The sequence below is a fragment of the Carassius auratus genome, chromosome 19 (genome assembly GCF_003368295.1).
Source record: "Carassius auratus strain Wakin chromosome 19, ASM336829v1, whole genome shotgun sequence".
Lineage (NCBI taxonomy): Eukaryota > Metazoa > Chordata > Actinopteri > Cypriniformes > Cyprinidae > Carassius > Carassius auratus.
In genome coordinates, this window is record NC_039261.1 from 18,799,136 (window position 1) to 18,812,183 (window position 13,048).

General features: G+C 33.2%; 1 protein-coding gene across 1 annotated transcript; it reads left to right on the top strand.

Annotated features, from left to right (window-relative positions):
- Nucleotides 1-2,397: 2,397 nt before the first annotated feature.
- Nucleotides 2,398-5,253, top strand: LOC113120192 (beta-2-microglobulin-like; the record flags this gene model as incomplete). Its single annotated transcript, XM_026290133.1, has 3 exons — nt 2,398-2,520; nt 4,209-4,487; nt 5,192-5,253. Coding segments are annotated over exons 1-3 (456 nt in total), but the record flags the coding sequence as incomplete, so codon positions are not given.
- Between the last annotated feature and the right edge of the window lie 7,795 nt (nt 5,254-13,048).

The following is a 13,048-nucleotide window of genomic DNA, read 5'->3' on the forward strand; positions in this document are numbered from 1 at the left end:
AAGGAAATATTTGCAAATTTGAAATAAATGTCTCATTAATTATATAGTGTTATGAGGTGGTTGGCAGTATAGGTGTAGGGAGGTTTTTGTCCCAATGAAGTACATTTAATAATATTTTAAGAATGATAATATAAACACACTATATTATTTCATACTGTTTTATAATGTAATACAGTACTGAAATAAATATCTACCACCTAACTACTATTTACACAATTATTATTAGTTCTGCTCATAAAGTCCATTATTTTTAAATGAGTTAAATAGGGCAAATACAGCATTGTTTACTAGTATGAATCCTTAATTAACAAGATTTTGTAAAAAGAAGGGTTAGTACATTTATTTGTGAGGTAACTACCTCAGCAGCTGTGCTGAATTAATGTCTAAATACTTTAACACACTACCCTGAAACATTTGTTGCTTATTTTATACAGTTTAAAAAATAGGACGCACTATTCACTGTGTACTGGGTAGTAAGCAGTAAGCAGTAAGCAAGTATGCCATTTTGAACACAGCCAATGTTTACAAAATCTGATCCCTCTGGAATGGTATTCCTTTTCTGATGACAGCTTGGGCAGAATATCCCGTTAGATTGCTATAACAGTTAGATTGCTATGAGTGAGAGACCGAGAGGAGGAGCCTATACAAAACCATGCCCTATACTGACCTCAAGGATTTGAACTAAAACAGGTTAGTGTTTTGTTTTTTATACTTTCATGTACTCACTCAAAAGTTGTTTTAAATTTGAAAAAGTTCCCTTCTTTTGCAAAACGTAAACTCTATTTTGAAGAAGGCGTAAAACCGAACAGTTGCTGGTTCACACAGACATCCAGAGTATTTTTCCCCATACTATCAAAGTCAATGTGGACCAGCAACTGTTTGGTTATCCAGATTCGTCAAAATATAATCTTTTGTGTGCAGCACAAGAAAAAAAAAATTATAGTGTAGATTTGGGACAACATGTGAGTGAATGAACAGTGACAGAAATTAAATTTTAGGGTGAACTATCCCTTTAATTATAGTGGCAGCATGCTCAGTACTGTCCCTTTAAGAACTGCACACATCTGTTTCTTTCAGGTGTTTACTTTCATTTTAGACATAACCAACTGAGGCTAAACATAAACCTTGTGTGTTTTTACAGTATTAACACAAAACATAATTTAGTTCAGTAATCAGGCACATTTTGACTTTTTTTTTTCTTGTGCGGATGCTTTGAGAGAAAAGAAGAAGAAGAATCGCGCGTCAGAACAGCACACAAATAAAACAGGGCTTTAAAACAAATGCATTTTTTTTTTTTTTTTTTTTGTGAATAAGTGCAGTGTCCCATGGGGAGGGTAATATATCCAGGGCTGCTGCTGGCCAAATGTATGCCATAAGCAGAATTGTATTGTTGTGCCCCCTCCCCAAATTATTCTGAAAAAAAATACACCTACTATAGGGGTCAAAATGGAACTTTAATAAATTTAATTTAATTAATTAATTAATGTTTGGTCAATATTAAACAAGTAGGCTATTTGATCACCCTGTTACAACAGTAATTATCAGGCCTTTGGCGCCCTTTCCAGGCATTTGTAATATATATATTTATTTTCGTAGTAAAATTATGGTTAATTTTCGGAATGGAACATGGAAACTCAGATAATGTTAAGGCAGATGCGGCAACACGTTATTAACTCAATGTTATCAAAATCCAAAAAAAAAATTAACAGGACTATAAAAGTACCTAAAAGTGATTCACGGGCCTCATCTTGGGTTTATCTCGGCGTCGGAATGCTGTTGTCTTTTCCAGGGCATAGTTGACCATCAGTTATGATCATTTGCAGACAGCCGCAAACATGACGTGGGAGCGAGCGCGCGCGCGGATCCGGGAGTGGCGCGTCACGTGTGCTTCGCAGGTCTACTGTCTTCACTGTAAAAAGTTTTTATTTTTTTATTTTATTTTTTTATTATGTTTATATTTTCATCTTTACATGGTTATTTACGTATACGTATATGTTAACATACATATAAAACAAAAGTTTTTTTAATTACTTTTTTGAGCAACTTGGATGGTGCCCCCCCCTTTCTTTCAGGTCATTAATGCACTGACAAGATCTAAATAATAATAATAATAATAATAATCGAATGTATATTTATAAGTGAAAAAAGTAAGCAGATTATGTGAAAAGAAGCTGTGATATAAACGTTGTTTTATATTGTGTTGTTAGTTATGTTCGTGTGTTATTTCACCAAAAAAGAGGACTGCAAAAGTATGCTTGATGATATTGTCCTGATACTGTTTTCACTCAGAATAGTTTTGCATACAAGATGGCAAACGCTACCTGACCTTACGAAAACGAAAGTGTAAATAAAGCAGCTGGTCAGTGCGACACAGTCGACACCGGGAACAGACGCGTTCATCTTTAATGTGCGTAGGACGCGAGTCTAAATTTTGTAAATGGCTAACAAAGAGTAAAAACATTCTCTTTATAAAAGTAGTTTTGATTATTTTTCACATATTTCTAAGTGATGCGCAGCAAGGTAAGGTACTTTTGTATTACTTCACTGCTGGAAAAAAAATAGAAACCATTACAGAAATCCTAATGTATTTGATTGCAAAACCATTAAAAACTATCCGTCATTAACTGTCCAAGTTAAGTATATATATTTAAAAAAAAAAAAAGACTTGGCAACCATTTTAGCCCGAGATACCGGGATCGAGGAGAATATCGACTAAATCAGACCGCATTGCGTCTCGGCTGAGTCTGACCAAGACAAGACATTCTGACTATTATTCATTCGCAGGATATGGATTCATTGATATCAATAATTTAACTTTCACCAGTTAAAATGCTAATTCTTGATACAAGGCATTTTTGATATCAGGAATTACATTTCCACCATTTAAAAATATAATTATTGATATTTGTATTTGTATTTTTACTAGTTAAAGTCCCAGACTGCAGTTGAAATTCAGTTGTTGATATCAAAAATGTATTTCTTACTAGTCAGAAATAAAATTGTTATACTAGTAAAATCCTTTATTTTTTTATATCAGTAATCACGTGGTTACTAGTGCAAATGTCTATTCCTGATATCATCAATTGAATTGCAACTAAAAATGTAAAATATATATATATATATAACAATTCAAACATCACCAGTGACAATGTTCATTTCTGATGTGATTGTTAAGAAAGAAAGCCATTTTAGTTATCAGAAATTATACTGATATCAGAAATGCATTTTTTAAAATCAGAAATAATAAATGTGTAACACATTGAAATACATTTACTAATAAAGAATGAACATTTCAGCTAATAATGCAAAAAGTCTGTGTTAGGACAGTTAAAGAGAATAATTTAATATTATTAGTTATAGTATTAATAACAATACAGCAACAATACTTTTCTGCACTTAAATGCTTTAGTGAGATTGAAATGGTAAAAAGGTATAAGTGCAAGCCAATGTTTGAATACAATTCTGGCATATTTAGTGCTATTTGATAAACACGCTGTTTGAAAACATGTAAATACTGTTTGTCCTCTGTGACAAGCAGGTGTCAGAAACACTGTACAGGGAAAACCATATAACTGCTGTATTTCTGCTGTTCCTAAAGCACCACGTCCAGTGAGAGAGTGAACTTGCATTTTTATTCAGCCTGTTCACTTTTTTTCATATCTACAGATAATAGTCATATTTTTAAGCAGCAAACATGCAGTGTTGTAAAACTTAACAGGAACGTAAATGGAATAAGCTAATATGCACTGTAAAAATCTAATCAATTTGGATATTAATATATCTAGAATTATTCACATATGTTGAAGTGCAATAATATTGGATTACCACATGTATGCATTAATGAATTGCCTCTTTCCACTGAATTGGTCGTGCAAAGAATAAATGGTGCCTTCATAATGTCTTCTTCATTTCCATGCAACAGAATAATAGTCCTCTGTTAGTTAAAGCATTTAGTGCAACTACTTTTATTCTCTCTCTCATCAAACAAACAGATGACTTGACAAACGTAATTGTTGCACTGACTAGACAGGGCTTACTTCTGTATATTCATCGATTCTCTATGCCATATATTTGGTGTTTATTTCAGAAGTACCTTAAATCTGCACCCACACATTACCTGTTAGTCCAGTGGATTTCAAACTTTTTTCATTTTTTTTTATTGATGTGATATCATAATTTCCTCATGATGATGTTTCTTTTTGCTTCAGGTTCCCCAAAGATTCGTGTCTTTGTGATGAAAGCCCTTGACGATCAACACAAGCCGGTTCTGACCTGTCTGGCCACTGGTTTCTACCCCAGAGATATTGAGTTGAACATCAGATGCAATCAAACTGTTCTTGAGGCTCAAACATCATCTGAAATCATACCAAATGATGATGGATCCTTTCAGACGAGTGCCAGTGTGGAGATGGACAGAAACCACAGAGGATCTTATGACTGTCTGGTTAATCACAGCAGTCTGACAGAACCAGTTTTAGCAAAATGGGGTAAAGGCCCAATTCAGTTTTGAGTGAATATGCACAGAATGGCTGTTATACCTAACACTGATTCGCATGCTAGAAAAATGCTAATCATGCTAAAATCATGCTAGCAACTTGCTAGTCGCATGCTAGTCATGCTAGAGACATGCAAGAAACATGCTAATCATGCTAAAAATCATGCTAACAACATGCTAGTCGCATGCTAATCATGCTAAAATCATGCTAACAACATGCTAATCATGCTAAAATCATGCTAGCAACATGCTAGTCGCATGCTAGAAACATGCTAATCATGCTAACAACATGCTAGCGACATGCTAGTAACTTGCTAATCATGCTAGCGACATGCTAGTAACTTGCTAATCATGCTAACGTCATGGCAAGTCACTTGCTAATTATGCTAGCGACATGCTAGCAACATGCTAATCATGCAAGAAACATGCTAATCATGCTAGCAACATGTTAGTCGCATGCTAATCATGCTAGAAACATTCTAGCAACATGCTAATCATGCTAATATCATGCTAGCAACATGCTAGTCGCATGCTAGAAACATGTTAATCATGCTAAAATCATGCTAGCAACTTGCTAGTCGCATACAATTTAATATTACATTTTAAATAATAGTTTGCAACAATTACAATTAAAGTGCCTCAATTCACTTCAACAGGTTTAATACATTTATGATCTTCTTTTTTATCATTCTGCAGATGGGACTTATTCTGACAGTGAAACAGAATCTCAGTGGCCTTTTATAGGAGGAGTTGTAGCAGTTGTGGTTGCAGGCTTGGGGTTATTGAGTTGGTTGTGTATAAAATTTCAAAAGGTGAGTTCTAGTTCAACCTCCTTGTTTAAAATAAATATCAGACATTTAATATGCTTTATCTTCTGTTTTTCTAGGCTATAATTCAAAATGCTGAAAAATCATTGACTTCACCCTGTAATCCTCCTGACCCTGAACAAGCTGTGAGTAATGTGTTCAAATATGACTGCGGAGAGGCAATGCTGACTTAGATCGAGTGGATGCCAAGCTGCTATATCCTTCATATTGATATGAATTATATTGCATTATTTCTTGTTTGATTTAGGTTATAAGCAACGCCTGTATTTGGTTCTGTATTTGCTTTTCTGTGTTTAAAAATGATAGTAATAATAATTAAATATACTTTTTTATGTTTTTAACTAATTAAATTGTAAACGAGTTATAATTAACCCTATGCTTTTGTCGTACAGGCTTTTTTTTTTTTTTTTATTGCATGAATTTATTTATTCATTCATTTAATTATCCATTCAATTTGTGCATTGATTGAAAGCAGTTTGAGGCAGATTTATAGTGTATCTCTGTATTAAAAAAAATGCATTTTCCCAAATGTGTGCAATGTTTGTTGCAACACTCTAAAAAAATCTGGGTAAAATCTGGACAAACCTAGTAACTGTTTCATTAACACATGCATTCATTCATTACTTAAATATTTACTTGATTATTTAGATGTATTCATCTTGGCTGCATTTGTCTGGTGTGAAGTCGTGCATAGCCATGGCATATGAAAAAACTTATTACAATTTGTTTTACCAAAAATATAGAATTATTGGTCACCATTTATCATTATTATTGTTCATAAGTATTGGGGTGGGCTAGAAATTCTTTCTGAGGTAAACTTAATTTCTAAGTAGTAATACTTACATTTTTAAAGTATAAAATCAACAGTCTGCTCCAAAGACGAGAACTTTACGCAGCTGATCCACGTCTCCTTTGTGCAGATACTGTATTACAAAAAATGCAAACGGTGAGGAAAACTGTACGAGGTTGGGTTATGAAGTTACTGATACTGTGATGTGTTTAATCTTCAAGGATTAAACTGTGGGTCATTTTAGTACAGTTAAAATATACAAACAACACAAAATGTATTGTTATACTACAATCATAATAAAAGGGCAGCTGTTTCTTCAACAAAGTTGAAATTGTTGCACTTATAATAACATCATAGGTCACATAACATAAACATGGCGGATCACATTCATACTCAACGAGATTTGGCTGTAGAGTAGATATTTATATAGTATAGTAATAGTAATATAGTATAATAACTTATATAGTATGTAGATATTTTTTATATAGTTTATGGTTACTACCCAGAAGGATGGTTAGACATAGGCCAACCGCTGGGTCAAAACAACCCAATTGCTGGGTTTGTCCATATTTTACCCAGCACTGGGTTGTATTTAACCCAGATTTTTTTAGAGTTAAAATAAAAACGAATTATATAGTTTTAACTCTTTATGAGATGCAAAATGAAAATGTCCAAGCAAAAACTGTAGCAAACTTATCATTTAAATCCTTTTTTTCCCGAATGCACTTAGACTTGGGATTGCACTTTCATCATAATATCGCATGATAATTGTTGCAAAAAGCAGTGTGAATAGAGTAAAAATGCACAAATATGTGCATAAATCAATCTACTGTTCTGATTCATACACTTTATTTATTGTTAAGTCTTACTATTTTAAAAAATACAAATTCTGTTCTCATGTCAGAAATGCATGCATGTATGTACCAGGAGCACAACTGGCAAATAAAGTTAATTCTGATTTCAAAATGCCAAAAATGTCAAAATGTTTCACGTGAGCAGGGAGGTGGATGTTGGGAATTGTGTAATGGTGTATCATGACATGTTTTAATGGCAGTGGAACATTTCACTTTTTATAAAACCGTAAGGACTTTCAGAAAAAAAGACTTCCTGAACACACACTTTGGTCTTTGGTCGTGGAAGATCATGTAAGGTATTTATGAAATTATGTTTTGTTGAAACTTCAAATTCTGTTTATGCTTTTATTTCATTATCAGATTTAATTACATTGTGAGCTAGTTACAGAAAAAATGTAGACACAATTCTATTCAGAGCACCTAAAATGAGATGAGTGTGAGTACCCTTTTTATTGTATTTTTTCTGTAGGCATCTCGGTAACACTTTAGAATAAGGTTCCATTAGTTAATGTTAGTTAACTACTGTCGTTAACATGAACTAAGCAAGAACAATCTTTCTACAGCATTTCTTAGTTCATGTTAATTTCAACATTTACTAATGCATTATTTAAATCAAAAGTTGTGCTTGTTAACATTAGTTAATGCACTGTGAATTACCATGAACTAACAATGAATAACTGTATTTTCATTAACTAACATTAACGAAGATGAATAAATACAGTAATAAATGTATTATTCATTGTTTGTTCATGTTAATTAATACATGAACTAACATTAACTAATGGAACCTTATTCTAAAGTGTTACCGGCATCTCGGTAGAAATCATTTTCCAGGCTCCCTCTCTCATCGTCCTGATCTGTTTTTATACTGTATCTTTCCTATGTCTGAGGGAAAACTATCACTATTACGCTGGAGGCCTGGAGCAGGTCGATGAACAGCCCAGAGTTATTCTGAATAAACACTGTATTCTAATGATCCAGGTTTGTTCTGCAAAAAAAGCAGTTTGTTTCAGTTCTTGTTTCTTTCTATTAACATCAGAGTCAGCTCTGCTTCATTAAGGAAACTTATAAAAGTTCCTGTTTATTAGATGTATTGTTTTTTACGCTGCAAATATGACGCTGAATTTCACATTTGTGTTGCATGAAATTCAGTTCTCTTATTGCTTCAGTCGAATGAACATTGGTGAATTATGAAATGGTGTTTCATAGCAGTGAGAGTTTAAAAATATAGGTTTTAATGCTCTGATCAAAAGAGCCACAAAAGTTGGAAACGCATAATATACAGATCAATGTTACAGTGTTACACTCTTCAGGAAGCCGAACTACTTTCAAACCAGTGACTTGTAGCTGCATATGAGTATCTATTTAAAGTACACATGAAATCAAAATGACTATATTTACTTTGTTCGCCTAAATTGATCGTTTTGTGCTGAACAATTCATCCATGCGAGTCAATCCACACAAAAAAATTTTTTGGCTTCATAATCTTTAATCAAAATCTGAAAATGCCCCTCCCCTCTGCATTGGAGGACCTTCACTGATGACGTAGGCTTGAGGAATTGGGCGTCTGCTTAATCCGTAACCACGCCCCTCCAACTGACAGTAGACAGGCTGCCTGTGTGTTTGCGAGCACTGACAGGGCGTGAAAGGAGAGATGGCGAGGAGGTGCATTTTTTGGTTGTGGAACTCACGGAACATTTTTCCCTTTCCCTAAAATTCCCTCGTTACGGTCCAGATGGATCGATTAAATTACATTTCGAGGAAGGAGGGATAACAGAGTGTTCACGGATGTGCTCGAAGCACTTCACGCGCGAATACTCCAAAAATAGGACATAACACGTAATGGGGTTCTTGAAATATCTGTCATTAACAGATAACGCTGTCCCGTCAGTGTACACCGTTGGTACCTCACAAAGTTTGACGACGGTGAGTTGAAATGAACCATGTCTCATGCAATTGAACACACCTACTTATCTAGATCCAATCAGGTACTAGTTGGAAAATAAGCCACGCCCACTATTTTCCTCATTTATTATTCCGTTTCTCTCGGAAATACGTCACAACACTGGAGAAAAGCCGTTTGCAACTTCCGTTTCACGGGGACTTTAACATAAAATGACCCAAAATGACAATCAAATTCATTCTGAAGACTTTTACTTACGTGCCTTACATAGCAGAGACTGATGTGCATCTCTCTATTGAAATTAGATCTCACTTATTTTTGAATAAGTTCAAGGATCGAAAAAAAAACGGACTACATTTTTTGGAGTAGTAATTATTTATTCATTTACTTATTGATTGACAGGCCTGTTTGAATCTCGACAAATGAGGAAACTATCAAATGTTTTGATGTATGTTCCCAGTCGATGCTCTTAAATAGTGTGAAAACGGTGTTTGAAGAGCGTTTAAAAATGCAAATACTGTGAACGACTAATTTAAATAGTTTTACGACTGTAATTTTCCCCAAGGACTTCAGAAATGAAAGTGAAAGTGTGATTTCATTAATCCGCCAGTGAGGGGCAGTGTGGAGCAGCAATGTATCATTACTCCACTCGTCAGTGTCACACGTCCTTCACAAATTATTCTAATATGCATATTTGTCAGTGCTGGAAACTGTTGTGCTGTTTAATATTGTTTTGTAACCTGTGATACTTTTTAAATATATATTTTTTTAAATATCAAACTTTCCACCCACACACATTACATTTCAGTGCAATTTTAAGATTACAAGAACGTTTTTTAGAAGGAAGAACAACATTCTTTTTTTTTTTTTTTTTTTGACCCCTAACCCTAAGGTTGTGGGTTCGAGTCTCGGGCCGGTGTTCTGAAATATTCAGTGTCTGAAATTTTCGGTGACGCTGGGCGGAGCATACATGAATATTCGTGAGTTTCCTGTTTCGTGTTTAAATGAGAATTAGTGCATTTTCACCGGATCACAAAAATTTTTCAACAAGGTTAATTACATTTCAGCTTCAAACGAAGATAAGTAAACATATTATACAATTGTTCGTTTGTGCACAAAATGTTATAAATTGTTTGCTGTTTTAAATGTTTACTCAACGATTATAGCCACTGATTTGCCACTTCAAATGGAAGTGCATGACAGTCTACAGTTGTTTGTTTGTAATAAATATATCTGTTACAAATCAGCAGCGTTTGATACTTGCACTTCTGCCTGTCATTCTTTACCTAGTTTGCAGAAGCTCTTCTAATGGGGAAGACTTACATTTTCTCAATGTATATATGAGGTCACTACTGCACACATACATGAAGACATGGGTAAGCATTCTCAGAATCAACTTTTGTTTTTTTATCTGATGCAGGGGATGGTGGATGATGGCCAACAGAGTGTTTACTTTATCAGTGTAATAGTTAAACAAAACACGCACACACACACACACACACACACACACACACACACACACACATATATATATATATATATATATATATATATATATATATATATATATATATATATATATAAACTTGTATAGCCTACTATTTGAAACAAATGTTATATTATTTAACCAGTTTTAAAGTTTTGCTAGATTTTGTCCCTGAAATCCACACTTTTGAAATCAAGATAATCAAAGGTAATCAAACCAAGTACAACCTAATAAAACATGTTTAATGAATAAAGGGTTTTGTAAAAAAAAAAAAAAAAAAAAGATCATGTTGTTGGATATTCTATTAATATTACAAACATGTGGGTCATTCTGGTCCCATTGATTTGGAAGCATGTTTCTTCTCCCAACATTTAGACTGATTTCATTGAGTTTGTTCATGGTGTATAAATCTCTGTTTGCTATTTGTTGTTCATATAGGAATTTACTTTAATAATGTATTTAATAATTTACTTACAGCAGAAATTCTATAACATATGTTTGCTTGTGTTGATCAGTAGGTCTATCCTTAAACACATATACAAAGTTGTTACACCCTTGTGTAGCTTTCACCTTTTTTTTTTCTTTCTCAAAACATGACCATGTATTTTATATTTATACAGGTGTGTAGGAAATGTCATTTATGTAATGCCTTCACCACATCTGTTAATAAAACTTTCAAAAGTCTTCATTCAGCAAAAGCAATCTACTTTTATCTTTGAAATGAAAATGTACAAATTACTGTATATTTTGATTTAGCTGTTTGTTATTAAACTACAAAACATTTTAATTGTTATAAGTTTGTAGAAAATAAGCAAAACTTTGTTAAAGTACTGCAAGGTTGTGGATTTCAAAACTTGAAAAATACACAGTCAAGTCAAGATGATTTTCAAGTGCACCACAATGCAGTATATGATTGAAAACAAAAATAAAGTTTATAAAGACATATATAGTGCATGTTATCTACTAAATGTATATTTTTTGGGGGGCAAATAAATAAAAAAAAATACAGAGATTAAGCATTTTTATATTCCAGTTCATGTGTGTATAAAAAAAAACATTCAGCTTTCGCTTTTGTTATTTAAAAATTTTTTTAATGATTGAGCAAACGATTAGGAATGACACAGAATAATTATTTTAATTTATAATTTATTATGGCACAACAGATACATTTTGGCAAAGTTATTAAACGACACATTTTAAGGACTCTTAGTTATGTAAAATGAGAATATTATAAAACTGCTTAATTCTCCCTTACGAAAGGAGAATATATTTACCAATATATTTATTAAAATATATTGTGATGTATTGTAATATATTATTTTCCCTTTTTATTTTCTAATATATTATATATTTGAATACATTGAACAATATATTGATGATATACATATATTATATAATATATTGCAAAATATACAAATGATTGCCGCTTTCAATATATTGCAATATATTGGAAAATGTAAATATTAAATCCCATACATAAGAATATATGCCTAATATATTACATAATATTTTCCAATATACTACAATATATTTTTGTTTCATAAGGGGTTGTAGGCTCATTTGGAGCATAGCCTGCCTCAGGTAAAACATTACGAAAATCACTAACCATGACACAATCTATAAATTATTTTGCATATTAAAAATAGTAATAAAAACGACAATAAACTAAGCATTATGTCAGTCTACGCTAAAACATACCTTTTTGAAAACCGTTTATGTTTCAGTAACAAAGTACTTATATTTTCAGTGTCGCTTTAACGCGAAACAGGAAACTCATGAATATTCATATATGCTCCGCCCAGCGTCACCCGAACATTTCAGAACACCATTGTGCGTCCTCACCTAACCATGTTAATGCGTGATAAACACATACCTGACGTAGCTACGTCACCGCGACTAGACTCTGCAGTGAGGGGTGTGATCTTTCAAAAAAAAAAAAAGGGTGTGATCTTTCACTTTAATGTCGATCAGTTCAGAGCGCTTTTCTAAAATGTAAATGGAAAAAAAAAAAAGTATTTGATTTTTTTAAACACTTTAATTTTTAGAATGTTTTTGCCTTTTGTGTTTATTATTTTATTGTTTCACTCTTTTCTTGGCTTTGCGCTGCAAGGTAAGAACACAGTTTTTTTCGTTTTCAGTCGACTGATAAAAATGGCGACCTACAATCTAGTCACTGACAAACATACTATGCATACTTTATACTATTATACAATTGCATGTAAAATACAATTTTATAGTATTCCTTATAGTGGAGTTTGAAGTCAGGTTTGAAGTCAGGTTTGAAATCAGTTTTATCCACATTTTGTCTGTTTTGTCATGGCACGTGTTTTACACTGTCTGTTTCTCAGAGAAACATTACCTTCACTTCAAGTTCACAGCCCTTTCCAAAGCAAACACACTCCCAGAGTTTAGTGCTGAGGCTGTTGCTGACGACAGACAGATCAGACACTACAACAATAAAGATAAATCCTGGGTAAGATCGAGTCTGACTGAAGATGACTGGACTGAATCTCCTGTAAACCCACCTGATTCTAGAAACTGGTTCATACACCAGATGAGGACTCTGTCAAACTGTACATACTCGGAGTGTTCTGGTGAGTTTCATGCTTCACTCCTCAATTATATATCGGATCTGTTGTGGAACTGCATTTTCCTGCACACAATTTTATTATTTATTTTTTCTTTCTTAATTT